The following is a 27,658-nucleotide window of genomic DNA, read 5'->3' as shown; positions in this document are numbered from 1 at the left end:
CATGTCACTTGGCCATTCTGGAGACCCATCTAGGGTTATACCACCTACTTCATGCTGTCATGATGACAATATGTGAGAATTGGTCGTGCAAAGTTGGCTTTGAGTAGTGTGCTCTTCTTCCCAGCTATCCTCTCTCCATTATAAGAAGATATCAACTTAATCAGCTGGCAGAAACTGGATGCTGCATCTCTAAGGTTTGGGAATTAGGTATTCTAGATGAACAGACTGACAGAGATTGATTATGGCCCAAAGGGAGGGTTGAAGCATCAAAGAGAAGGCTTACATACAAGGGTAAGCTCCTGGGAAAGTCTCCCACTGCGCCTCCGGCACACCTAGCCTGTGGGTAGGAGGAAAGTGTTCACTTGCAGAGGAGACTTAGAGAGAGACATAGCAGGCAACTTTGGAGAAAGAATTTTATTAGCTTCATGAGAATCAGCTGCCACAAGCAAAGATCCGGATGGGTATAGAACTGTGGTGGTTTCCAACCAAGATCATAGATGAGTCCATCTGTTCCCTCCACATCTTTGGAAAGAGTCTAAGTGTGGCTCCCAAGAACACCTTACTGCCTTGACCTTTGGTGTAGACATAGGTTTGGGCAAGGCAATTCTTGCTGGACACTGGGTTCTTTTGTTCTGTGTCCATTTCACTGAACAGGAAAATGAACCAATTCCACATTCTAGACATTCAAGTTGGGAATGTTTTGGCCCGTGTTATAGATCATTGACCAGGAACAGGACCTTCTGAGTCACCTGTAAGATAGTCAACATTCTGAAGGGGCCTCCAAATTCTACGAAGAAAATTAAGGACCCCATTAACTTTCAAGGGATTTTTTAAGGAATTCTACATTCTAAAGTTGCTCTTTGTTTGTTGTTTGTTTGTTTGTTTGTTTGTTTGTTTGTTTTGAGAAAGAGTCTCGCTATGCAGCCATGGCTGGCCTAAAACTCACTACATAGGCCAAACTGGCCTCAAACTCACAGAGATCCAACTGCCTCTGCCTTCCAAGTGCTGGGATTAAAGTGTGTGCAACCACACCCTGCCCTATAATATAAAGTTTTAAGCCTATATTCCAAATCAACCAGAAATCTGACTTTCTGAGTTGCCAACAAGGAGCCAAGTTCTGAGGAGCCAGATAAAACCACTCCTAACTTTCTTAGTTAACAAAGAATTCAACATCCGAAAGTGGCAAAATCACAAAATATTCTAGGCAAGGGTAATACCCAAAGTTCCAAGTGTCAGCATCAGCTCTCACAATGCCAAGCCACGAAAACCCCCATCAAGGACTGTCTTCCTCAGGAACAAAACTCCTCCCTCCAGAGGCTGCTTTCCAGCTCCCTCAGAGCTCAGTGGAGCGTCTCACTAAGACAGACCCGTCATCTCCAGGGTAATCTGGCACACGGAAGGAAACATAGGGGCAGGTTTTGGTGTTGAGGCAGACCAGTTTCTTCAGTGAGGCTGTGTTGACAAGGTTGAAGCCCACGTCACCACCGAACGTGCTGGGTTTCCAGTACTCTGGGGAACAGATGGGATTCCCTAGGAGGCCCTTGAGGGAAAAGGGAGCCCCCATCTCTATCATACTTTCCCCAAAGATAGAGTTGGGCTGGCACTTCTCCAGCAGCAACCCCGGGTAGAACTCTAAAGCATCGATGTCACCGTACAGCTCCTCCAACTCAGCAGCCATCTCCTTCTCTCCTGTGGAGCAAGAGGATACAGTCACTCATGATTTTCTTAAGATCAGTCTGGGGATGGAAGCTTCTGGATCTAGTTTTTCTCTGGGGATGACAGAGACTACAGAAGAACAATTTGAGCAACTAGAGGAAACATCCTAAAATTTAGCCTGCAGTCATCAGGGAATAGTTAGGAAAGAAAGAGCAAATAGGCCCTTCAACCTGGACTATGTAGTGACAAAAGAGGACAGAAGTCTAGGTCTGTCCCCAAATGGCTTGTGACCTCAAGTAACTCACCCCATTCTCTGGACTTAATTCTTAGACCATCATAAAATGAAGAAAACAGCATGTCTTGATCCCCTCAAGTAAGATCTCAAGGCCTTACCTGTGCCCAGGCCCTATTACCCTAGAGTCATGTGTGTGTGTATATGTGTGTGTGTGTGTGTGTTCAAGTTTACACAGGTCTTCAGAGCCAGCGTACTCTCTGCTCCTTGGAACCCTTTTTCATGAGAGTCATCAAGATGATTGTTCCAGGACTGTGGGAGCTCATCTACTGATCCCAGACTCTATTCCGCTCTGTGACAATTGCATGTCCACAGATGATGGACACATGAGACAAAAGAGACAGACATGGGCTCTCTCCATTTATTTCCTCAAACCCATCCTCCTATGGGTACAGGGTCTGTCACACCAGTGGAGACAAGAGGACTCTAACTCCACTGTCCAACATCTGGGGAAATTTGGGGAAAGGGGGCGGGGGAGGAGAAAGAATAAAGATCTTTTAAGACCTATTTTATTTTTAATTATATATGTCTCTGTGTGGGCATGTACATGTGAGTCATGTGCCTGTGGCAGACAAGAGCATTAGATCCCCTTAAGTGGAATTAAAGGCAGCTGTGAGCTTCCCAAGATAGGTGCTGGCACTGGAACTTGAACTCAGGTCCTCTGCAAGAGCAATCTATACTCTTAACTGCTGAGCCATTTATCCAGTCCCCTGTACACAGATTCTTGTCACGATCTCCAGGAGAAGCATTTGGGATGTGTGTGTGTGTGTGTGTGTGTGTGTGTGTGTGTGTGTTTAAGTATGCATGTGTGTGTTTGTGTATATGAGTATGTCTATAGGTATGAGTATGTGTGTGTGTGTTTGTATGTGAGACAGTGTATGTGTGAGTACGTAGGCATGTATGTTTCTGTGTGAGTATGTAAATGAGTGTATGTGTATATATAAATGTGTATGTGGTTTTTGTTTTTATTTTTATTTTATTTTGTCTTATTTTATCAAGGGGGTTAAGCCAATGACCTCTTGTATGCTGGGCAAATTCTCAACGACTGAACCACAACTCCCCCAACCAACCAGATACTCCTATCATCTTTGTCAGTACTTAGGAACCACTAGACAGGATACAACCCAACCCTTCAGCATCTGAGATGCTAGTGCACTGCCAATCTCCCTTTGTTACCTAGCATCACCCAAGACAAGCCCCTCGCTCCACCACATCTATGACTATTCTCCCAGACAGGTACCTACTTTTCTTACCTCTATCCTTTGGCTTTCCCTTTGTCATACCTGAAGTGCCCCCTCCCTCTATTTTATACCTGGAAAATTTTTATTTATCCCTCACACCCACCTGGAAAGTGGTGTCTCTCAATCAGTAGGCCACTGTCACATTCACTGTCTTCCCTGACAATGCTCAGCCACAATGCTGGACACCTGCATCATCCCAGTCTCTCTGCTTGTGATCTCCTGCACTTTCTGGACATGCCTCAAGGGCAGAGACTATGCCCAGGATGCAGCAACCTACCTGTGAGCTCCTGGAAAGAGGTGTACGGCTTCAAGCCAAACCTCTTTCGGTATTCATTGAAGGACTGTAGGCGCATCTCTCGGGACTCCTTGATGACATCCACTGCCACATGCAGAACATGATAGTCAAAGTTCCTACCCCCACCAATCTGTAAGAGATTAGCACGCTGTCAGTCTCAGAATCAGGTCAAACTCTTTTACTGTCCTGTGGAAGGTCTAAGAGAAGAACTCCAAGGCTCCGGTTCTTTCTGAACCAAGACAGAATATGGTGTAGCCCAGTGATCGTGATGCTGCAGTCTGGCTCTAGCCCTACCCTGCTGTTCTCACTTAGAGGTCAACAACATCCCTGCTTCCTCAACACTAAAGTGTGCAGTACTTCACTTTCCAGTAACTTGAATTCCTTGGAGTCACACCAACAGGTAGTGTCATCTTTATTGAAAGAAAGAAAAAAAAGTCCCCATGAAAATGAAGACTCCAGATCCCCAGGGCCTGTTAGACAGCCTGCCTAGCTCACTAGGTAAGGTACAGACCAAGTAAGAAACAAGGTGGGCAGCTCCAGAAGAGTGACACACACAGCTGACCTCTCTCTCTCTCTCTCTCTCACACACACACACACACACACACACATGAGCCCATAAAAAGTCATAAAAACTAAGGAGCATCAGTTTTAAGGAAGTTCTATTTCTCCTGAAATAATCATGTATAATTGAGCAGGAAAGAAAAACATAGCTGAATTGAAATCATACGGCTCAGAGCAAAGCAAGCTTGGAACAGCATGCAGAGAGTGGGTCCAGCCCCAGCTCTACCCATTCCAAGCTGTGTGGCTGGACTTGTGCCCCTCAAAGATGCACTAAAAAGTCTAACCTGCAGCACCCACAATCGTGACCTTAGCTGAAAATAGTCTCAACTTATTGGTGGCTTAGTTTTGCACACTTTCTATCACCCACAGGCAATTACGATCTGATAATATTCAATGGAAAATTCCAGAAACAAACAATTCCTAAGTTTTAAATTGCATGCTATTCTGAGTAGTGTGATGAAATCTAATGAGGACTCTCTCAATCCTGCCCAGGATGTGATTCATCCCCCTGTCCAGCATGTCTGCACTGCATAAGCTCCCTGGCCTGTCAATCACAGAGCATCTGTTAGTTATCAAGTCAACGGTCCTGATAGCTGAGGGCTACACCCAGGTAACCCTTATGCAATAAACTAAATATCTTATACCTATTTCATTCATCACATCCCATGTCCTCGTGTAGACACAATGTCAACCCACATCATCCCAAGAGGGGTGAGTAATGTATACCACTGAGAAAGACCTCAATACATACTTTATTACAGAAAATTGTTTTACAATTATTACTATGTCTCTTACTAATTTATAAGTTAATTCAAGTTAATTCAACCTAATTTATAAGTTAAATTTCACCGCAGTTTGTTTGTATAGGAGTAAATATGGTTTAGTACTCTACTATTTCAAACATCCGTGCCGGGGGGGTGTCTTAGAATGTATTCCCTATGGATAAGAGAACAATATGGTCTTCATGGGTGTAGGCAAAATAAAGTCATGCTTCATTAGGGAAGATCCTAATCCAAGAAGTGATGCCTTGTTTGTTCATGTTTGGTTTTTGAGACAGGGTCTCAGATAACTCAGGCTGGCCTGGAACTCATCATGGAACTAGAATGACATTGAACTCCTGATCTTCCTCCTTCCACCTCCTGAGTGCTGGGATTACAGGAGTGTGCCTCTGTGCCCAGCCCAGTGGTCCCTTTTAAATGATCCTAGAGACACAGAGAAGACACTATGTGATAAGGTGATGGAGGCAGACCGTTGAGCGACCCTTCTACAATCCAAGAAATACCAGAAACTGTAGGATCACCCTGGGGAAGACATGGAACAGATCTCCCATTAGAGCCCCAGGGAGTGTTAGCATGACCCTGCTGCGGCCTAACCTTGAGAGAATACGTACATCTCTGTTACCTTCAGCCACCTGCTCTGAGGCATTTTGTCGGAAAGCCCCAGTACACAAATACAAGGACAGACTTAAGTTTGTGTTTCCTCATATGCAAAAATAGGGAAAGTGAGAGCATCCACCTGATATGGTTGTGGTAAAATAAAGGAGATGAAGGAACAAAGCAGTATCACAGTGTGGTCCCATGGCAACACCCCAGACAGGAGCCATCCGCAATGACATTAGAGAAAACCCTGCTTTGTCCATCTCTGCTCCTTTTTACTATCCTGAGAGGCAACACCTGCTATCTTCTGGCAATTTCAAAACCCAAACCTTTCACACACTCCACACTCACATAACCACACACAAAGGCTACTATCACTTCTCGAACACACCCATGTTGCCACAGAGAGCAGAGGGCAGAAACCTGCCAACAAACTAATGCTAATTGCAGTCAAATTACCAGGAGGAAATCTAAATCTACTAGATACCACAGCTTTCTAACAGGGCTGAGAGACAAAGATGACAGAGAAACAGAGGGCTGAAGATGAGAAAGAGGGGTCCAGAGAGCTGGGGTGAAGATAGGGGTGCTTCCAAATGTAGAGAAGGAGGGATTTCAGAGGAGGTTGGCTAGGAATCCCAAGAAAAATATATTTGTGTGCCTTGACAAACAGAAACATATTCCTTCCTTCACACTGAACAAACTAGAGGGTCTGGTGCTTGGCTCCCTCTGAAGCAGAGCTCTTTGGCCTATAGATGGCCACTTTCTCCCTGTACCTACATGTGGTTTTCTTCCTGGGTGAGACTGTCTTAATCTCCTTGTCTTACAAGATCATATTGGATTAGGGCCCGTCCCAGTTTTCTAGTTAGTCTTAAGTGTCTCTTTAAAGATATCTCCAAATGTTATTCTGAGGTCTTCAGGGTTAGGATCAGAGTATACTAATTTGGGGGATGACAATTCAGCTGATAGGAAATGTGGAATTCAAAAAGGCATTTCATGCAGACACTTTCTTATATATTAGCACATCCTAATAAGGTCCTCCTGTCCTTCAGGGGCTATGCCCTCTGACCCTCAGGCCTTTGCGCATGCCATCTTCTCCATAAAGAACAGGATCATCCTCTAAAACCAGCCTCACTGCTCTCCATGGGAAATGCCTGCCCATCTTTACCATCACCCTAACTCAACTCTGGCTCATAGAATTGACAGGACACCATGGCTTTCTATGCTATGGTCCTCAACATGTCCTTAGAATTCTGAGGACATTAGAAAGCACTTGTCATGGTCCCTTATACACAACAAGTCCTCAAATGATGCTAGCTGCCACGGGACTGTTTCTCTTCTGCGTGATGAATGTCAAAGGGACAGGGTCCACGAACCACATCAGTCTTCATCACCATATATATCCTGGGCATCTGGTGTGATGCCTGTGCTATGGTTTGAACCTGAAATGTATTCCATAAGTTTCTGTTTTAAGCACTAGCTCCTCAAATGGTGGCACTACTGGAGATGCTGGAACCTTTAGAAGATGAGGCCAAGCTGAAGTAAGTGGGCCACTAGAAAGCAGCCTTTGAGGGGTACAGCTCAGCCCCTGGTTCCCAACTTGTTGTCTCCTGCTCTGCTGTAATGTGAATAACCTCTGCCTTGAGCTCCTGCTGCCACAACAGATTGGGCCGCTCTGCCATGGCCTCCTCACTGTGAAGGACTGTAATGCTCCTGAAACTATAAGCCAAACCCTTCCTCCTTTGAGTGGTTTCTGTCCTTGTAACATGAAAGTAACTAATAAAACCTGGCACTGTCACCTAAATTAGAGAATTCACACAGGGATGTTTACAACCACCTGTAGAAGTAACAGAGTGTTCATTCCACAGACGAAGAAACTGGGGAGTTTGGACCAGGTCTGTTGTATCCCAGAGCCCACCCCTGATGTCTCTGTTTCTCTCAAGCTTACCCGGCCAGCCCTCTGGCGAGAGAAGGCATCCACCAGTGCCTCAACCCCATAGTCCACCAGCATAGAAGTGTTAAATAAAAACTGCTCATAGCTGTACTCTTGTGAGCCCACTTGGAAGGAGTTGGGCATGAGCGGATGCCAGTGATAGAGATGGTTAAACTCCATGGCGATGCGGTTTCGATACTGGAACTGGGCTCGGAACAGCAGCTCCGGGTCAAACTTGAGCTGCAGGAAATAGCCACTCAAGTGCTGCACATACTCCTCGATGACAATTTTGATGGTTTCTCCTACAAGGGGAAGATAAGAAACAAGGTCAGCAGAGCTCAATGCATGGGAAATGAACATCTCGTGAAAAGTGCTTGCTCTCCTCTCCTTGCTGATGCTGGAGTTCATTTACTCCCCTTGGTCACTTCTGCTTTGTGTCCTTGTAAGGGGATGTGAAAACAGAACTGTCTCAGACTTGACTGAGAGACCCAGACAAAGGCACTGCTGCTCCATAGGAAGGCCTTAGACCCAGGAAAAGAGTCATTCAAGAACTGGTTTCCATGAGCTAGAGAGAGAGAGATGGCTAAGAGGTTAAGAGCACTGGTTGCTCTTCCCAGGGACCCAAGTTCAATTCCCAGCACCCACATGGTGGCTCACAACCATCTGTGACTCCAGTTCAGATGGATCTGGTGCCTTCTTCTGACCTCCATGGGCACCAGCCAGGCACATGATACACAGATATACATGAAGGCCAAAATACCAAAATATCTGAAATAAATTAAAAGATAAAAAAAAGAATGATTTTCCCAACCCTGATGTAGCCTCCCTCCTACAGACCACGACAAGGGTCTGGAGAAGCCAAGCCTGTAAACCCAGAACTGGGGGGGGGGGGGACATAAAATGTGCTGAGGCAGGAGGGTTTCAGCATTGATGCCAGAATGGTCTAAATGAAAAGACTTAGTCTCAAAAAAATTTTTTAAGCTGAGAAACTCTGAAAGATACAAAAGCACAGCATTGTATTAGTGAGGAATGTCATTTCTCTAGAGTTCTCAGTGAGGGACGAGAGCTTCAGAGAGCGCATCTGACAGCTGCTGCTGCTGCTGAAGCCAAAGAAAGCCCCACACAGCTAGGGAGCCCAGCCCTAAGCATTTGTTTAAGTGTAATACATTTCTGGTGTGCTGATAGATATGTCAGAATCTCATGGGCAGGGGGTTCCCTTTAATCCCTTAGTCAGCAGCTATACACAAAGCAAACAGCCAAGAAAGATTACTTACGTTTGAACATTCCAGAACAATATAAAAACTGGCCAGCTGAATAGTTAGAGGAAACTGTTATCTGGACCAATCAGCCAACAGATAAACTGGCTTTTTAGTAAACTGACCTGGAGCCACAGGACTTGCGGTTAGCAGAACTGGGCTCCAATCCTAGCTTCTCGGTATGTAGGCATCTGAGCTTGAGTCAAGTTATTTGTCTCACCAAAGCTCACTTTCCTCGACTGTAAACTGTAGGCACTATTAATCGCTATGGGATTTCCATATGATCATGTATCCGGTCATGTGAGAAGGGGTCAACAGAGGCATTTGTGCTGTTGACATAGGACTGGCAACCTCAGCCATGTCAACATGGGTCGGCTGAAGTCCTGAGTCTGATTAACAGTGTTTTCACACAGCAGCCTGCTGGGCAACCTTTACCCACAGACCTAGCCTCTCTGGTAAAGGTCTGGGCTATACAGACTTCCGAAGAATCACCCTGTCCTCCCTCTGGCTATTCTTATCCCCAGTGACCAACTCTTCTAGAAGCCGGTGAATTAGCCTCTATAATTGGAACCAGCCATGCCCACTTGTACCCAGAGGTAATGACTCAGACAAGGAGAGCCTGGTCTGGACAGAGGTGCAGGGTCCAGGCAGGAAACCATCTGACATTTTAGGTTATGGACTCACCCCCGTAGGAGACACAAAAATATCTTGTCCCTGAGTCACCTAGAATCTACCAAATTCTACAAAGGCTGATAGACCGAGAGAGAGAAATTGGGGGTTCCTGAGGGTAGGGTAAGCTGAGGTTTGATGCTGGTGTGCTGGGGACTTTAAGGCCAAACTGGGTACAGCACAAGGGGGAAACAAACTGGGGTTTGAGGTGACCAATCAAATGTACTCAGAGCCTTCCTTCCTTCTAGGCTCATAGCAAGTCAGCGCGTGTAGGAACTGAAGCCACAGCCTGGAGACCTGGGCCTGAGTATGGTTAGCCAAACCTGGCTCGGGCTCAGGCTGTGACTCCCCAGGTTCAGTAACACCAGGGTCCTAACCTGCCTGCTTTCCTGCCTCTCGGGGCACGTGCTCACCTATAAGGATGAGGCGAGTGGTCTGGAAGAGCTGCTCATCATCCCACGTGGGATGCTCCTCCTTCAGCAGGTCGCACACGCGGTTATGTTCACGAAGCCAGATCGTGGAGAAGAGCATCAGCCCCGGGAGCAACCCAAACACCTCCTGGCCCACAGCCATCTGCCTTTCAGGCGGGACACCTGGTGGGTAGCGCATCAACACGGACGCCTGTTCCACGGAAGGTGGGTACACCTCTCCGTCCAGCACCTGTGGGATGAGGCCGCCTGGCAACCTGACTCTGGCCCTCCTCCAAGATCCGTCTTGGAGCTCTCCACAGCCGGCTCCTGTGTTCCGACTTTACTACCTCAGCCCTGGCCCATCTGCCTGCTGCTCCCTAAGTGCCTGCCCTAAGCCAACTCTTGCCCTTACCACTTGGGTACACAGCAATCAGTATACCTCTGAGAGAGGAAGTGGGGAGGAGGAGGGAAAGAGGGAGACCTCCATACAACACGCCCCTAAAGAGGTGTCTGGAATCACCCACAGTAGCTTTCCTCCTCTCACTCAGACATCTCTTAGGAATCCCTGGATCTTCCTGCCTCCAAATCTTCTCACAGCTAAATGCCCTAGGGAGCAAGAAAATTACCATGGCCTGTTCTTGGCTTCCTCAATTCCCTTGCAACCTTAACTTCATAGGGGAACAGTCTCAGCCTCCAGACTCTCTAATGGTACCAACTGGTTGGTGGCAGTTATCATAAGAGTATCACAAATACACACACTGCCAAGCCATATGCAAGTGTCATTCTCCGTTCTGAAGATGCCCCAGTGAATTTTCCTTCAGATCTTTCAGGTTTCCAGAATCCAGTGTGGAAGGCCACTAGCCACCTGTGGCTCCAAATCTTCAAATATGACTAAACTGTAGAACTTCATTTCATTTAGTTTAGATTTTACTTGATTTTGTTTTAGATTTTTTTTTTAGATTTTTTTTTGTATGTATACTATGTATGTATATATGTATGTATGGGTATGTATGTATGTATGTATGCCTCCAGTGTGAGTATGGCCACAGAGGCCAGAAGAGGGCATCAGATCATTTAGAGCTGGAGTTACAGAAGTTGAGAGCCTCTATGTGGATGCCGGGAACCAAGGCCAGGTTCTCTGCGAGATCAGCGGTGCTCTCAACCGCTGACTCATTTCTCCAGCCCTATAGTTTTACATTTTTAAAGCTGATGTTTCAGCTACTGGGTTTGTGAATCTACTTATTCAATTACAAAGTTTATAAAATCTAGAGAGAGCCATCTCCAATGAGAACCTTTTTAATTTTGTATTACATTTATTTATGTCCGTGTGCAGAGGCAAGAGCGCCCTGGCATCAAAGCAAAGCTGTAGAGGTCAGAGGATAACTTGCAGGAATCAGATCTCTCCCAGGGATCAAACACTGTCTGTCAGGCTTGGTGGCAAGTGCCTTTACCAGCTGAGCCATCTTACCAGCCCAAGTAAAGTATGCTATTAAAATCCATCTTATCTGTTTTTTACTTTTGTTACTGAAGCCACTAGGAAATTTGAATTACATATGAGGCTCACACTACTGTTGGACAGCTCTGGTTTACACAAGAAATCTTGCTACAGCCTGCACCCTGACAGTCATGTATGTATACACTGTGGTTCACCCATATCCAGACAGTCAGGTTCGTGATCTGTTGGACTGTGGTTTGCCTGTACCTTGGCATCCCTGTATTTGACCCCTGATAGATTATGGTTTTTTGATGGTTAAGCCCATGTCTAAGATGGATACTGACTCGGTCATGTGTACAAGTTCCATCATGGTGCCCATTCCAGGGAGTGAAACAGCTAAGGAAATGAAAATATCCCCAGGAGGCCACGGAAATCCATCCCGTTCTTTATTTGCTTTTGCCCTGTTAACTCCTCCCAGCCTTTACTCTCTGTCCTCCTGGTTTCCTTCACTCTGGTAGTTCTTCAATTTGCCTACCCAGCCATCTTTATAAGAGAGAACAAGGGAGACCCTTCCCACTGTCCCCTCCCCATGCCAGCACTACCTGGTACTTAAGTTTCCCATCTTTGAAGAGCCGCAGGTGATACTGTCGTTCCAGATTATCTCCATAAATGTGGCCAAGGTCTACCTACAAGGTCAGAGAACAGTCCATTCAGATCACATGGACTCTGATGATAGCCTGCATGTGGCACCTGAGCCCCCCCTCCCTGCCCCACATACTCACCCCGTGGCCTAAGGCCTTGGTAAAGCCAGGACCCATCTTTCCAGAGGTCTTGAAGAACTGGTGGGTGAAGTGTTGTGCAAAGAAGGCAAACAGGATGTTGGTCCCCTGGGGGGCAGGAATGAACTCCCTTCTCAGCAGCAGCCGTTGGGCCAGAAGTTGAACATCTGGTAACTGTTTCTTCCCTGGTTGGGGAGGTAGGAAAGGGCAGAAGATGCCTAGCTCTTGCTTGTACCTACATGCCCTGAGGATCACTGAGCTCCCAGAAGTCCCCAGGCAAACTAGCCCAAGCAGGAAGGCCAAAGACTCCTCCTCAGAGCCAATCCTCCCTCCCCACAGGTAATCTGTAACCTGCTCTACCAAAAGAAAGAGCTTGAAGTATTTGCCAAGGAAATGCCTCATATTTTGAACTCATTTTTAAATCCCCTATAGGTGTGCACCTGTAATCCCAGCAATGAGAAGATCGAGGCAAGGACATCTCTAGTTAAAAGCCTGCCTGGGATACACAAAGAGACTATATCTCAAAATCATAAGAAGGAGCCAGTGAGATAAAAGCTCCTGGCATAGAGACCTGACCATCTGAGCTCAAGCTCCCAAACCCACATAATGGTGATAGGAAAAAAACCAACTCCACAAAGTTGTCTTCTGGCCTACACACACACACACACACACACACACACACACACACACAGAATGACACATGCACACCCATACACATACACACATTAATAATTTATTAATTTTAAATTTTAAAAACTCCATTAAAAAATGAAAAGTGGAGCAATGTAGTGTTGTGGAACATGGATTTAATCCCAGCACTCAGGAGGCAAGGCAGGCAGACCTCTATGAGTTCAAGACCAGCCTGGTCTACATGAAGTTCCAAACTACCTAGGTTTTCATAATGAGATCAAAGGGTGGGGGCGGGGCTAGATGAAGTAAGGCTGGGTAAATGTGGGTCGTGCTGAAACCAGAACATGATTCTCCATCCCTTCCTCTCAACTTTTGTGTGCATTTTCAGCTTTCCCATAATAAGATAACAGCAACAAAACATAGAGTTGGAGTCTGGGGAGATGAATCAGTCGTTAAAAGCACTGGCAGCTTTTCCAGAGGACCCAGTTTGGTTCCCAGCATCTTCATGGCAGCTTGTAACTATCCCTAACTCCAGGTCCAGGGAATCTAATGCCCTCTTCTGGCCTCTGTAGGCCCCATATCCACACATAGTGCAGGAAATGCAGGGGAAACATTCATACACATAAAATAAAAATAAATCTATTTTTAAAATTGAATATGATAGACCCCATTATCCTGGAGCAAAGTAACCTGTGCTTACAACTGGCAATGCTATTTGTTAACTGTGTGAGCAGAGACAAGCCCTCTCATCTATGAACCTCCATAAAACAGGGTGATGGTATTTGACACAGTGGACCTGAGGAGTGGTGTGAAAGGAGATAAGCCCAACAGGGTGTGTGGTCTTTCTCAGATCTGTGCTTTCTTGTTCTTATACCACACGCACAGCCATGGGCAGCAGGCACAACTGTGGCTGTGTCCTGGTAAAAAACTTCAGCTACAAAATTGGCTATACTTTGCCTAGTTTAAGCAATGTCAGTCTTTCTTCCCTGGGGTAAAGACGAGTCATCATGAAGCAGGAGTCAGCCAAGACATTACAAAGTAAAATGTCTTCCTTGATTATGTCCATGTTGGAGGAGCTGTTGCCTACTGCCCTCACAAAAAGAGACAACAGGACTTTCCTCCCTACTGGTAAAGGCGTTCCTTCACTACACCACATGTGAAGCCCTGAGTTGAAGGCTCAGGGTCAATAGATGTGGATTAACATGGTCAACTGGACTCCTCAGGAATCATGCCAGAAGAAAACAGAGAGAGCAATATCTACCTTATACTTTAGAACCATCCTTGGGAAGGATTGATTCCTGCAGTGTTGGAAGGAATCAGATATTTCAGTGGCACTGGCCATATTTGGGGAATAGCAGCTAACCGTGTGAATGAAAACCATCAATGTAGCATCCCAGAGACCCAAGCAGGGACATCAGTGCACACCTAAGCTTCAGGGTGTGCAAGACTACAAGGCTGTATGGGACTTGTGTCCAACAGCGACACCATATGGCAGCAAGTATAACAACAGCACCGCTGGATTGAGCAGCCAGTCCCTATCTATGGCGAATATGGTTGGTTCTGAGCTGGGTAACCACAAAGGTCTCTAAATAGTTCGAAACAGAGTGAAAAGGAAGCCCAAGAGGCCAAATGGGTCTTGGGTAACTAAAGAAAAAAAAAAAAAAGAGACACTCTTTGTTCCCAGCCTTGGTAGAGCCTGGGAACTCTAGTAATAAAGCATCAAGCTGAGTTAGCACCCAGAACAGGGAACCCTACTCCTTCCTTCTTCCATTTCAGCTTCAAGTTAACCACCCAACATAATCCCCTTCATCAGGATGAAGCAGACAGACACCCTGGGGTACCATGATAACCATAGTCAGCCTCTGCCTCTGACTTTCTTTGTCACCATAGGCATGACGCTTAGTTGCCTTTTCTGCCTTTCCTTGATCCTAGACATGCTGTCTTGCATTGCTTTACCCATCTAAGAAATGGGTCAGAAATGGCTTTCCTGCCTGCTCTGCCTGAAGAGGAAAACCCAAGCTAGTTCCTTGCCACAGCCCCTTTCTTACCTTTGGTCCCCATGGGTGTGGGGCAGTCTTTGGGTACAGAGGGCAGAATGCGAGTATAGTAGCTCACATTGGAGAAGGACTCCCAGCTGATGTAGTCATGCGCTGAGTTGTAGGTCGGAGGGCTGGGAATAAGGTTGGACCGCACTGCAGAACAAAAATAATGACGACAGGCTGTTCCCACATCAGTTACACCCCACTTCCCTGCCTCCTCCCATGCCGGCCCTTGATTTATCTGGCAATCTTAGTTTCTCCACCCACTGCTTTTATCAAATGCCAGGTTCCCCAGATTAGAGGGGCCAGCCCCACACCCACCTGTGAGTACCAGGCGCATGAGTATTTCTCGGATGAAGGTGGCATTCACAAATTCCCAGAGCCAGTATCCATGTGTCAGCAGGAAATGGGTGAACGAGGGGCTGGGCCGCAGAGAATTCCGAAGCCAGGTCCAGATCTCAGCTGCAGGGAAAGTGGGAGTCACTGAGTCCATCCCTTCTGGAAACACCTGAGCAACCCACGGTGAGAGGATAGGGACCAAACAGGAGTCTATAGGAAGTATCCTTAGGAGTGATAACACATGAAAGAGCCAGGACCCAGAATAAGACAAGGGACACCGAGCATGAAGAACTACCACAGGGTGGGAAGGGACTAAGAAAAGAGCTCATGTGGGAACATGGATCAAAGCCAGACAAGGAGGGGAAAGACGCCATGGTCAGAGAAAAAAAAAGGCAGGTGTGGGGGTATAGAGATGATCTCAGGGAGCAGGAGAGTTGGGGACTGGAGGTCTTGCTCACGGATGGTACAGTTGGGGCCCGAGTAGCCCGTGCGAGTACAGTCACACTGGTAGTGGTCGAGGCCAAAGCGGACACAGACACCCTGGTTCTGGCACGGATAGTAGCAACAGGGATTGACTGTGGGTGATAAACAGGTATTAGAGATACCCTCAATTAGCCTCCTGACCCGCCCTGCCCCACTCCTACACCATAGACGGAAACTCCACCCTCTGCCCTGGACCTCCAGCCCAATTCATGCTAGGGGCCCAAGGGAAAGTTCTCAATCCCTCCCTGCTACCATGAAAATAGTCAGGGAAAGAGACCAGAGCCAAGCTGGTGGAGCTGAAGCTAGGAAACAGCTGATAAGACAATGTGCTATGGGCCCCACTTCCTGCCTTGGCATAGCCTAGTGACAAACGCCATGTTTGTGGGCTTCAGAGAGGAGGCCAGGGTATGGGAAGGTTTCTACCAGATGAGCGCCTAGGTTGTGAGCACCCAGATATTAGAAACACAGGATCTGCCTAGCCTTCCATCTCTGCAGAAGGGAGGGGACATCAGGCTTCATTATGCCCACTTTGCAGATGAAGAAAATAAGGCCAGAAAAGGTCACCAGGAAATGGTCATAGCAGGCCAACTGTCCATGTCTTCACTTCCTCTCCACCCCTTCTCCCCAAACTCAGCAATCAATTCCAGGAAAGAGGTTTTGCAGAATCAAGGATAAAATACAAGAGACCAGGAGGGGGATCTCAGCTGCCCTGAAAAGCAAAGACTTGACCTAAGTGGAGCTGTGGTCTACACCCTAAGATCTTGAAGAAGTCAAACACAGAGAAATCACAAGAAGCCTGGCTGGAAAATCTGAGACAGCGGTGTGTAAACTCTTGCATCGACCTCCCTTCTTCCCTACTCCTACCTCATAGAACCCCCAACAAGAAAAGCCCCTCCCTGTGTCTAAGTCCCATCCTTCTGACTGCCGCTCTCTTTCTATATCTCTGTGGCCTCAGGTACTCTTCAGCAACCAAGTTAAACAGTCACTCAATCCATCCAGGTCTAGCCCTGCCTTCGCGTACTGCTCAGTCAGGAAAACTGGGGCTCGGGAAGAGATAGAGGCTTTGCCAAAAGCAGAGCAAAACCTGGCAGACTCCTGGCTCCGGGCAGGAGGTACCTTGCTTTGGCTTACACAAAAACGTCAAAATCTTTTCTGTGAACAAGGCTCTTTCTGGGCATAGAGCCAACACCATAGAGAGCTTTGACATTGTGTGAGTGATGATTAGGGTCAAGAGGGTGGCAAGAAGTTGGAGTAGCCTGGCATGAACTGGCCAATCATTAAGGAGGCCAGCATTGGAAGGCCTGTGTCCTCACCTCAGAGGCTCACTTCAGCAGTACAGCACCCTCCCTTCCACCTCCAGGGGCCTCCAGATGCCCCCAGAACCACCATCACCACACACATACCAGCAAAAAGCATATGGTCCATGCATGCAAATAGTTTTTGTTTGAACAACCCCACAATGACATTTTTGTGATCTCTGGCAGAAGTATAGAAGAGAGAGGCCAGGGGGAACAAGGCTGGACAAAAAACAGCCTTTCCAAGCTGCACAGGCAGATCTGGCAACAAGACCCAGAGATGAGACTTGCCAGGACCCCAGAGGTCCACGTCCCCAAATTTGCCCCCAGCTCATTACAGTCCCAGAAAGATCAAAGATACCTGAATCCACTTTCAGCCTGGCAGGTCTGGAACCCTTCTCTCTGATCATTGGTCAAGTTCAGCTCACCTGCTGTGAGCTTAGCCACCCCCACCTTCCACTCCAGCCTAAGGCTCTCACTTACCAACAATACACTCCTACTACTCAAAAGGCAGAGACGGAAGGAAGGGGCTCCTCTTGGCCCCAGTTTCCTACTTCTACCTCAGCAGAAGTCTCAAAGGGTTCTGAATCTCAAAGGGTCTACAGCAACCCTCCCTCACCCCACCCTAACCTAGCCTACGTTTCTCCTTCACACATCTTCCAGCCTTCCCCCAAGGAATCCTGTTCTGCCCTCTGCCCTCTGCCCAAGGCTCTCCAAGTCTTCCTCTCTGTTCTCTACCCTGAGAGAAGGCCACACCTTCCCAGACATTCATCTCCCCATTGGGCTGGGCTCACAGCCTGGGCTTGTCCCATCTGCTTTCAGGAAACTGCTAGTGACCGAAGCTTAACAAATGTGTGTGGAACTAACAAAATAGCGTGATGAGACTAGCCATCCCCTGCTGGCCAGAGAGAAGCTTTCATCCTCCCAGCAGCCCCCTGAGGCAAGCTGTGAGGCCTCCTGATGTCATTGGGATGTCATGCCCCACCTCAATCCAAAAGAGGGCCCTCCCTCCCTCCCAACCAAATTGTGGCCAGCTTGCCCTCCCTCCTCCCAACTCTCTTTCCATAAACACCAGCTACCCCAGGACAGGAAAAGTCCTTTTGGGCAGGGACAACAACCACAGGAGCTCCTCGGGATATGAAAGTGTATGGAGATGAGACCGGGTGCCAGTGGTCATGCTGACTGTGGCCTCCAGGCTGGGGAAAATGGGGCTGTCACTGACTGAGCATCCAGCACCTAGCAGGAAGACACGCACGTGAGCCTCCCATTGCACAAGGAGGAAGTCTAGACTCAGGGAAGGCAAGAGGCTTACACGCAAGCCCCACAGCTTCCAGGCTGCAGAACCAAAATTTAAACCTCCTTCCCTCACCCTGCCTGACTCATCTTGGGATGTCTGGGGCTGGCTTTAGGGGAAGGATACAACAGTCATGATGATCCAAAGGCTAAAGATGCTGCTGTTTCTTCAAGGTCAGCTGTAAACAAGGTGAATGTGAGAAACTGTGCCTCAGCTTCCTGCCAGAAGCCGACCTCCAGCACTCAACAGGAACTCTGGCTTCGCCTCTGCATGATCCCCATGCCCACCCACTCCTCTAAGCAGCAGAGGAGATCTCTCTACTGAGACTACCCAGCTCTCTGGCCAACTACAGAGAGGTCCTCTCTACAGAGACCACCTGTCTTTCTTGATGGAACTAAGGAGCCATCCGAGGAGAGCACTAGGAGGTACAGGCATACATTCTAATTTAATTCCAGTGACCCACGTTCAAGCACAAGTCAGCTACCAAGGAAGAAGAGTAGAGGAAAGATGAACTGAGAAGTGATGCTGTCCCTGGCCATATTCATGAACAAGTGCCTTCCACACTTAGGGCCTTGTTTTCCTGTCTGTTCCATAAGTAGGGAGAGCGGGTATCTCAAAGGGACTCCCCACCCTGTCTGTACTCTAGGGGAAGCCAAGATGGGCCTCTAAATTTTTTCCATCATTCCCCTACCCTCAGCCCAGAACCCTGCGACCATTCCCACTGAGCTTCAGCCACTCATGAAGCAGGACGATGGACTGCCACCATGGTGCTGCAAAACACAGACCTGAAGGTCAAGGCAGCCAACCCACATTCCCCCAGATAACCCCTGACCAAGATGTCCCGACTCTAAAACCCATCCATAGATTGGGGTAAGATGTCCTCCAGCCCAAAGGTTGGGGGGGGAGGGGGGATCTGGACTCACAGCCAAGCAGGGCATGGAACAGGTACAGCTAGGGAACACCGAGTTCTCCAGGATGTGTGGACAACATCAGGCAGAAAAGGCTGCATCCAAATCTTCTAAGAATAATATTTACAGAAGTTCCAGGGGCCTGGCGTCCAAGAGGAAAGCAAGCCTGAGTAGCCAGACTTGGGTCCTCCCTGACACCATGCCTGTAGGCAGATCCAGGGCAGACACCTCCATGGCAGGCCCAAGTAGCCACCTCTAGCAGGAAAGTAAGGCCCTCCAGGTACACAGACCTACCTAGCTGGGGCTGAAGATAGGAGAAGCCGAGAAAGACACAAGGAGGCTTTGGCCTGTGTTCAAGTCTCACCCCACATGCAGGAGTCAGCCTAGCCTCAGGCTTCTAAGCCTGGCTCACAGCTCTACTCACCAGGCCATGCCCTCTCCCTGGGCACATAAATGGGCCAGGCATGCTGGTGCACACTTATTTAATTCCAGCACTAGGGAGACAGAGGCAAGTGGAGCTCTGTGAGTTCAAGACTAGCCTGTTCTAGAATAGGGAACAAAATACCCATGTAAGGAGTTACAGAGACAAAGTTTGGAGCTAAGACGAAAGGATGGACTATCCAGAGACTACCCCACCCGGGGATCCATCCCTTAATCAGCCACCAAACCCAGACACTATTGCACAATGCCAGAAAGATTTTGCTGAAGGGACCCTGTTATGGCTGTCTCGTAGGAGGCTATGCCAGTGCCTGGCAAATACAGAAGTGGATGCTCACAGTCATCTATAAGATAGAACACAGGGCCCCCAATGGAGAAGCTAGAGAAAGCACCCAAGGGGTCTGCAACTCTATAGGTGGAACAACAATATGAACTAATCAGTACCCCCAGAGCTTGTATCTCTAGCTGCATATGTAGCAGAAGATGGCCTAGTCGGCCATCACTGGGAAGAGAGGCCCCTTGGTATTGCAAACTTTATATGCCCCAATACAGGGGAACGCCAGGGCCAAGAAGCAGGAGTGGGTGGGTAGGGGAGCAGGGAGGAGGGAGGGTATAGGGAACTTTTGGGATAGCATTTGAAATGTATATAAAGAAAATATCTAATAAAAAAAAAAGACTAGCCTGTTCTACATAGTGAGTTCCAGGACAGCCAGAGCTACAAAGAGAGACCTGTTACATACACACACACACACACACACACACACACACACACACACACACTGGAAGGCAAGCATTTGAACACTATAAATCCCCAGCACACAGCCTTGAGCTCAAATAGGATGCCATCCCCCCCACCCAACGAGAGACAAAAGCCATCATCCTTTAAAGCAGCCTGCAGCCCCTAACCAACACAGGGTCAATACTCCCTCTTTGACATCTTTATACTTCTCTCTCACCCTTCGCCACAGCCCTCACTCTCCTACTTAACAATCTGCTGGCGCCTATCTCCACCATCAGACTGTGGACTCCAACGTCACTCTGGGCACCTACATCACTCCACATCAGACTGTGACCTCTGTGTCACCAGGCCTCAGCCAAAGGCACAAATAGAAAAAGCCCTTGGAATGCAAAACAGAAAAATTCCACTCCAGCACTTGCAATATGACTATAGGCAAAGGGGACACCATGGCTCCAGTCAGGCGCAGCTTGGGTCACCAAGTCATGCCTACTCCCTGGCTAAAGGGAGGACACCAAGCCAAGCCCAGGGTCTGGAAGGGATGAGCTTGAACATTTGTGGATTCCCTGGCACAGCTTTGCCCTCCAAGCTGAACTCTACTCTTTCCCTGAAAGAGTCCCAGCAAGGAAGACAGGTGCATGAACACCAGGTCCTCACAGGGTGGAGGGTCAGGTGAGAGCTGGACTCATCCTGAAACTGAAAGCCAGCATGGCCAACATGTCAGCCTTGGCTCTACCATCAGCTCACTGTGGGGACTCCAACAAGTGGCCCCAATTCCTGAGCCTCTCAAAGTTCTGATCTATAAAATGGATCTAACGCATCTGCCTCCCACAAGGCTGCTGTGAGCACCAAAGAAAAGGCAAGCACAACTAATCTTGGTAAACTGCAGTGCTGGATCACAAATGGCTTCCTTTCCAAAAACCCAGACTGTCTCCTTCCTAGCACAGGTGTCCCCAGTTCTTTTTCTCACTCAAACCCCATCCTCCAGGAAGCCTGCTGTGATTCTCAGGCTACTCTGTCCTCTGAGTTCCAAGGCCCTGTAGTATCCCTCCCTTTCCCCTACTGCCAACCTTTCTTGACCCCATTTTACAGATGGGCATCCAATTTGTAAAGAGAGGAAGGAAAGGTGGAGGGCAGAGGAAGAAAGTATGGGGGTGGGGGAGGGGAGTAAATTAATTTTCTTTCCTAGAACCTGGTTCTGCCCTGAGGGAGAGAAGCGGGACAGAATTGCAGAACTGGCTTCTTTGGAACCACTGCAGGTATTGAGAGTGACTGGATTAGGCTAATCCTGGATTCAAACCCTGAGCCCACTATGCATTATGTGACTTGGGGCTGTTATCGCACCTACTGAACCTCAATTTCCTGGTCACTATGTACCCACTTCCCCATTCCCAGGATAGCTGGTGTCCCCCACCCCCACCCCTGTATCTACCGTTGAGCGTTAAGATAGACTCCCCAAAAGTTAGAGGCTAAAGAAAAGGAACTCAGTGTCCAGCACGCCTTCCCCTTGGCGTCTGCTGCTTCCTCCCCAAGGAGCCCCTACAGGAAACCGCCGAGTTCTGGGGGGCGGGGGCCGGGGGTGGGTACAGAGGCTGCTTGGAAAGTCGGACCACATATCAGGTGAGAAGTTAAAGAACCTGTCTCTACTTCCCCTGCCGACTTGGGATCTCAGTGGGCTGTGTGCCAGAGAGCTCCCAGGTAGGCCCTAGCCGTTCTCCAGGGACCCCGTTCCATAACCTCAACACCCTATTCCCCGGCACCGCGAGCAGAAAGGTTCCCCTTTCAGGGAGTCCGCCTGGAAGGGAGATGGACCAAGCCCACGGCGCAAGACTTGGAATTTTCACGGGCATCGTTGGGGGGGGGTGTGCACCTACCTGGTGAGGGCACCCCAGGATCTGCGAGCAGGACCGAGGGTGTCGGCGGCAGCAGCAGCAGGAGCAGCAGCAGGGGAAACCGGAGCGTGAGACTCCTTCCTGCAGAAGGAAGAGAGAGTTGAGCCTAGCGTTCAAGACTCCGCCTGCAGGCCACCGAATTCCGGGGCGCGTGGGGGCACCACTGGGGTCGGACTCACGACTCATGACTCTGGGAGTGGATGGATGTGCAATGCCAACGGCTGGCTCCTCGGGTGCAAATCCAGCACTGCCCCAGCACTGGCAGGTCCCCTCCCACCCATCTCACGGCTCCACCCCCACTCCTCCCTCCAGTTGTCACCTCTGACAGGCCGTCGGCCAACTTCCTCTGCTCCAGCCTTAGCCAAGACGTTTTATTAATTACTGCATGGTGACTGCTCAGACCATAACTCACGATCCTTGAGGTGCAAGACCTTTTTACAGTGTCAGAAATGCATCCATTTGGGATATAGCAAACTGAGGCTCTCTGAGGATGGGCACGAAGGAGGACAAGGCTTGTGGGCAGAACAAATGATGGAAGAGGCTGGTTTGAACCATAGCTTGCTTGAAGAGGATGAGGAGCAAGGAGGTGAGAAGCCATGCAGTCCAGCCCAGCCTGCACACGGGGTCCTGCATGGAAAACACGCTACTGCCACTCCTGCCAGCCAACAGAAGAGCTTCCTTCCCCATTGAGCAAGCAGAGGCCAGGTCAGACATGAGGAGCTGTAATTTACATTCCTAATACACAGCCTGCCAGTTGGCTCACATTTAGTCCTTGCTGTTCCTTGGTGTATTTATTTATAAAATGGACATGCAAAACCACCCTAGGCAGTGAGGGATACCCAGGGGGCCCCCACCTACTCAGAGGAGAAGTGTAGTGGAGGGAGTGGGGGAAGGATTTTGGGAGGGGATGGCAGGGAGGGGGCAGTGAGTGGGATGTAAAGTGAATTAAGTAAAAAATTAAATTAAATTAAAAAATAAATTTTTTAAAAGATACATATAAAGTCGATATCAAAAAGTATGTATGGCATAAAGCAATTTTGTTTACTGGTAGTTAAAGGTGAGGGGAGTTGTTTTAAAAGAAAATTATAATATTTGTATATTTTATCCTTATACAAAATAAAATTAATGATACATTAAAAAAAAACATAGAAAAATATACAGATCCCATGTGGCAGCGGCTACTCTGTGGTCAGAGAACCTTTTTCAAAGTTGCCCTAACTTAGATGCCAGGGCTGGCCAAATGCCACCCTCCAGCTGAATGGCCACTTGCCAGCCTTATAGGACCTAAGCCTTTGGGTCATTGGCTCCTTTGTACAGTGGGGGAAACTGAGCCTAGAAGGAGCAGAGAATAGGAGCAAAGCCACAGTGTCCTGGTCCTTTTCCTTGCCAGCTCTCTCCCTCAGTTTTCCCAGCACGCCCTCTGCCCACGCCCACACCCAGAGGCATGGCTTGGTGGAAGGGCCCATTCATCCTTGTGCTGGCTCTCTCCGGCATTTCTGGGCTCAGGAAAGGAACAGGTAGGAGAGGTGGGGCCTGATGGGATGCCTCTCCTGCTTCCAAACCAGAGCTGTTCCCATGCTCTACTGGGACAAAAACTGCTCTAGGGACACAGAGCAAGCCAGGACAGACCAGGGGAGGAACTGGGGCCCTGGGATACTGAGACCAGCTTCAGTTTCTCCACATCCCCAGATTTAAGACCCCTCTGGTAGCCAGCCAGCTGGGCAAGGAGGTGTGGGTCAAGTGGTTGTCAGCAAAATTATGAGATCCGGGAGGAAAGCTGAGGTTCTTCTGGTGACCAAGAAATAAAAGAAGAGCTGGCATGAGTCTCATCCTCCACTCCCCGGTCTGCCCTCACTCTGGGCCTGGACCCAAGGAGTCACCACACCTGTAGCTCACTCCCAGACCTCTGTCCTGTAGTGAAAACAAATGCTAACTAGCTCAGCCCTAACCCTGGAGGGAGGAGACTTAGCCTGGGAATCAAGAAAACTGAGTTCAGCAAAATCTTGCTAGTGTATGNAAGGGTGTCAGCGTTTGGAGGCTGATTATGGGATGGATCCCCTGGTGTGGCAGTCTCTAGATGGTCCATCCTTTCGTCTCAGCTCCAAACTGTGTCTCTGTAACTCCTTCCATGGGTGTTTTGTTCCCAATTCTAAGAAGGGGCAAAGTGTCTACACTTTGGTCTTCGTTCTTCTTGAGTTTCATGTATTTAGCAAATCTTATATCTTGGGTATTCTAAGATTCTGGGCTAATATCCACTTATCAGTGAGTTCATATTGTGTGAGTTCTTTTGTGATTGGGTTACCTCACTCAGGATGATGCCCTCCAGGTCCATCCATTTGCCTAGGAATTTCATAAATTATTCTTTTTAATAGCTGAGTAGTACTCCATTGTGTAAATGTACCACATTTTCTGTATCCATTCCTCTGTTGAGGGGCATCAGGGTTCTTTCAAGCTTACTGAAAGGACCCAGATATAGCTGTCTCTTGTGAGACTATACTGGGGCCTAGCAAACACAGAAGTGGATGCTCACAGTCAGCTATTGGATGGATTACAGGGCCCCCAGTGGGCTAGAGAAAGTAACGAAGGAGCTAAAGGGATCTGCAGCCCTATAGGTGGAACAACAATATGAACTACCCAGTACTCCCCAGAGCCCGTGTCTCTAGCTGCATATGTATCACTAGATGGCCTAGTCGGCCATCAGTGGAAAGAGAGGCCCATTGGTCCTGCAAACTTTATCTGCCTCAATACAAGGGAACGCCAGGGCCAAGGAGTGGAAGTGGATGGGTGGGGGAGTGGGTAGGGGAGCGTGTGGGGGACTTTTGGGATAGCATTGGAAATGTAAATGAAATAAATACCTAATTTAAAAAAAAAAAGAAAAGAAAACTGAGTTCAAGTCTCCTTTCTTTGTTCTGACCATAGACAAGCCCTTAGGGACTGCTTCCCATTTTAACACCAGGATAATAGGACCAAGTGGGTAGCAAAGGCAGGACCCATGCCAGTAGAGAGCATGAGCCCTTGCTATAACCATGCTCTACAGCCCTTCGTGCCATCAGAAGACAGATGCAGTGAAGGAGGGCTGCAATGGGAGTGTGCAGTTGATGAAGGATGGGTATAGTGGAGAAGCAAGAGGCCAAGAGAGCAGCTAGGGTGTTAATACAGGCCTCCAAGTACCAAGCCTAACCAAGGGGGTGGAGCAAGGAAGAAGTAGACAAGGGAAACGGTGACTGAGATGCCAGCTCTTTACCAGTTGACCTGGAGTATGGATAGAGAGGTAGAGAACATTTAGATGCTGGTTGTTGCTAGGGACAATGCTCAGGGACAGGCAGTGGCTGGAAAACACAGAGTTAACACTTGGTCCATCCAAAGAAAGGATCCAACATGCAGATGAATACCCAAGTTGGGGGAGCATCCTTGTTCTACTAGAAAGCTCACAACCCAGGGCCGCCTTTCCTTGCTCTCGTGTTCCAGAGCCAATGTCCTGAATGTGGACCTTGTAGAGGGCAGCCAACCCTCCAGTAGTTGAGATTGTCTGTTCTGCTCCAGGTCATTGGAGTCATTTTTCCTTCTCTCCTACAGGAAGTTCTGTGCCTTGCCTCCCCTCAAGGTGGTGCTAGATAGAAGTTGTCCCTCTCTTCCCCTGAGTTGTCATTGTTTTGGTGACTCTGTCCTCCTTAAACCCAAGTACAGGGACTGAAAATGTCCCAAGAGGCTGGTCACTTTGTGGGATGAGCACTGGCGTGAATAATCCAGGAGGATTGGCAGAGATGGCCGGGCAGTTGAGAACACCTGCTGCTCTTGCAGAAGACCTGAGCTAGGTATCCAGCACCCACATGGTGGCTCACAACTGCCTCTAACTCTGGTCCCAGGGGAGCTGACACCCTCTTCTGTTCTCTTTGGGCACTGGTCACACCTATGGTGCATATGTGTGTGTATGTGTGTATGTGCATTATGTATATTTGTGTGTGTAAGCAAAACACTTATACAACATAAATTTAAAAGTCTAAAATTAAAATGCTTAAATAATAATATATAGGAAAAACTCATGTGACTGAGGGGACCAGAGCCAAGTTCATCAAGGTGCCAACCGGTTCATCCGTCTGCAGGAGTAACCACAAAAATGTCGTTGCCTGCCTCAGTTTCCCCCTGAACCCACTGGTCAACATTCCCAACAGTCCCACAGGCATCTCTGGACACAGAGCCAGAGCAGATCAAAGAGCCTGGGCTATTCTGAGGCAAGGTAGCAAGATCCCGCTTCCCAACCCCGCACTAGTGGGTGACAAGGGTTTCTCTCTGAGGGCCCCACCCCCGCCACATAACAGTCACATGTCCTCATGCCTACTTAGCCCACATCTGAAAGTTACTGAGGAGCTCCCACCCAACATTTGGAAATCCCAAGCTGACTCTCACCTGAATCACGCACAAGCCCAGCCCCACCCACCCCACCTCTGCAGCTGGTTCACAGAACAGGAAAGATCTGTAGTCAGCGGCCTCAAATCTCAGTTGCTCCCTAGCTGTTCTCCACTTTCACCACAGCCTTAAGCTTTCAGTGGCCTTTTGTGGGCCTCAGTTTCCCTCATCCAAAAAAATGGGGTTACTGCTTCCATTTCTGCAAAAGCCACTCCATGTGAGCATCCAGCCTTCACCAGGAGCTTAGCAATGGCTCTCTAACTGCCCCTTCTTTTCCTTCCCTACCTGGACAGGATTGGCTTCTTCCTCTTCTCTGTACCTGCTCAGTGCCAACTTTTCATTACACATTGGAGATAATGAAAATAACATTTCATATGTATCTACTATGTATATATTATCTCTGAGGGGTGTGTGTGTGTGTGTGTCCCTTTCCCAATAGTCCTACAAATCTAATAGTGTCATCTCCATTTACAGAAAAAGAAAGCTGAGGCCCAGAACTGTAGTGTTTTGCTCAAGGTCTACACTAAGAGAAAACAGAAACCCTGCAGGGCAGAGGGTAGCTGGGAAGGGGTAGTCAGGAGTGTCCCATTAAGTTACACAACTCAGTCCACCAGAGAGCCAAGGATTGAAAGCCAGGAAATCCACTTGTTTGTCTTTCTTACTTAATCCTCAAAACAACTCTTGAGAGGAAAGTACCACGACCCAGAAGGAGACGAAGAAGCGCAAGGATTCCTCTAGACCTTGCCTGAGTTGAGGAGAGAAAGGAGGAATGACAGCCACTGCCATAAGCAATTCATAAGACACAGGCAGGTTGCTGAGGGCTTTCATGAATCATCGCAACAACCCCATGAGGTAAGTTTTGTTCTTCCTATGAACAGGAAAACAAGCGGACCTGCTAGGAGCTGCAAGCTATTGGTGATGGAGCTGAGATCGGAGCCCTGATCTGTTGGACTTTGACTTACAGGTTTAATTCCCTGCCACATTCTATCACCTGGACTCCCAGCCCTGAGTCTCCAAGAAACAAACACCCAGATCCTGCCAGGGATGAGCAGAGCAAATAAGCAGGCAGGCAGGTGGTGTGTGGAGAGTTCCCTGTTCATCTGGGAAGTTTCCACTGCAGTGTCAAGACAGATCTCACCACATGATCAGCCCAGTAGTCTTTCTACCAGTGCCCTCCTTATCCTGCTCCTACCATCTGAGGAATCTACAGAGAATCAGATATCAGTCCCTGGGATCCTGGGGGCTCAGTTGCCTGTGACAGAGAAGCCATGATGAATGTGTGTGTGTGTGTGTGTGT

At 48.3% G+C, this 27,658-nt stretch overlaps 1 protein-coding gene across 1 annotated transcript; it reads right to left on the bottom strand.

The window, feature by feature from the left end:
* Positions 1 to 395: 395 nt before the first annotated feature.
* Positions 396 to 22,277, bottom strand: Ptgs1 (prostaglandin-endoperoxide synthase 1). Its single transcript, XM_021151171.1, has 11 exons — positions 22,134 to 22,277; positions 21,937 to 22,035; positions 15,367 to 15,483; positions 14,891 to 15,031; positions 14,579 to 14,722; positions 11,904 to 12,085; positions 11,724 to 11,807; positions 9,690 to 9,936; positions 7,367 to 7,653; positions 3,467 to 3,614; positions 396 to 1,689 (listed from the first exon to the last, which is right to left on the bottom strand). Exons 1-11 carry the CDS (start codon positions 22,138 to 22,140, stop codon positions 1,334 to 1,336), a joined length of 1,812 nt encoding a protein of 603 aa, XP_021006830.1. The 5' UTR covers positions 22,141 to 22,277; the 3' UTR covers positions 396 to 1,333.
* Between the last annotated feature and the right edge of the window lie 5,381 nt (positions 22,278 to 27,658).

This window comes from Mus caroli, chromosome 2, assembly GCF_900094665.2.
Source record: "Mus caroli chromosome 2, CAROLI_EIJ_v1.1, whole genome shotgun sequence".
In the NCBI taxonomy this organism is placed as follows: Eukaryota; Metazoa; Chordata; class Mammalia; order Rodentia; family Muridae; genus Mus; species Mus caroli.
This window is presented reverse-complemented; position numbering and strand designations above follow the sequence as displayed.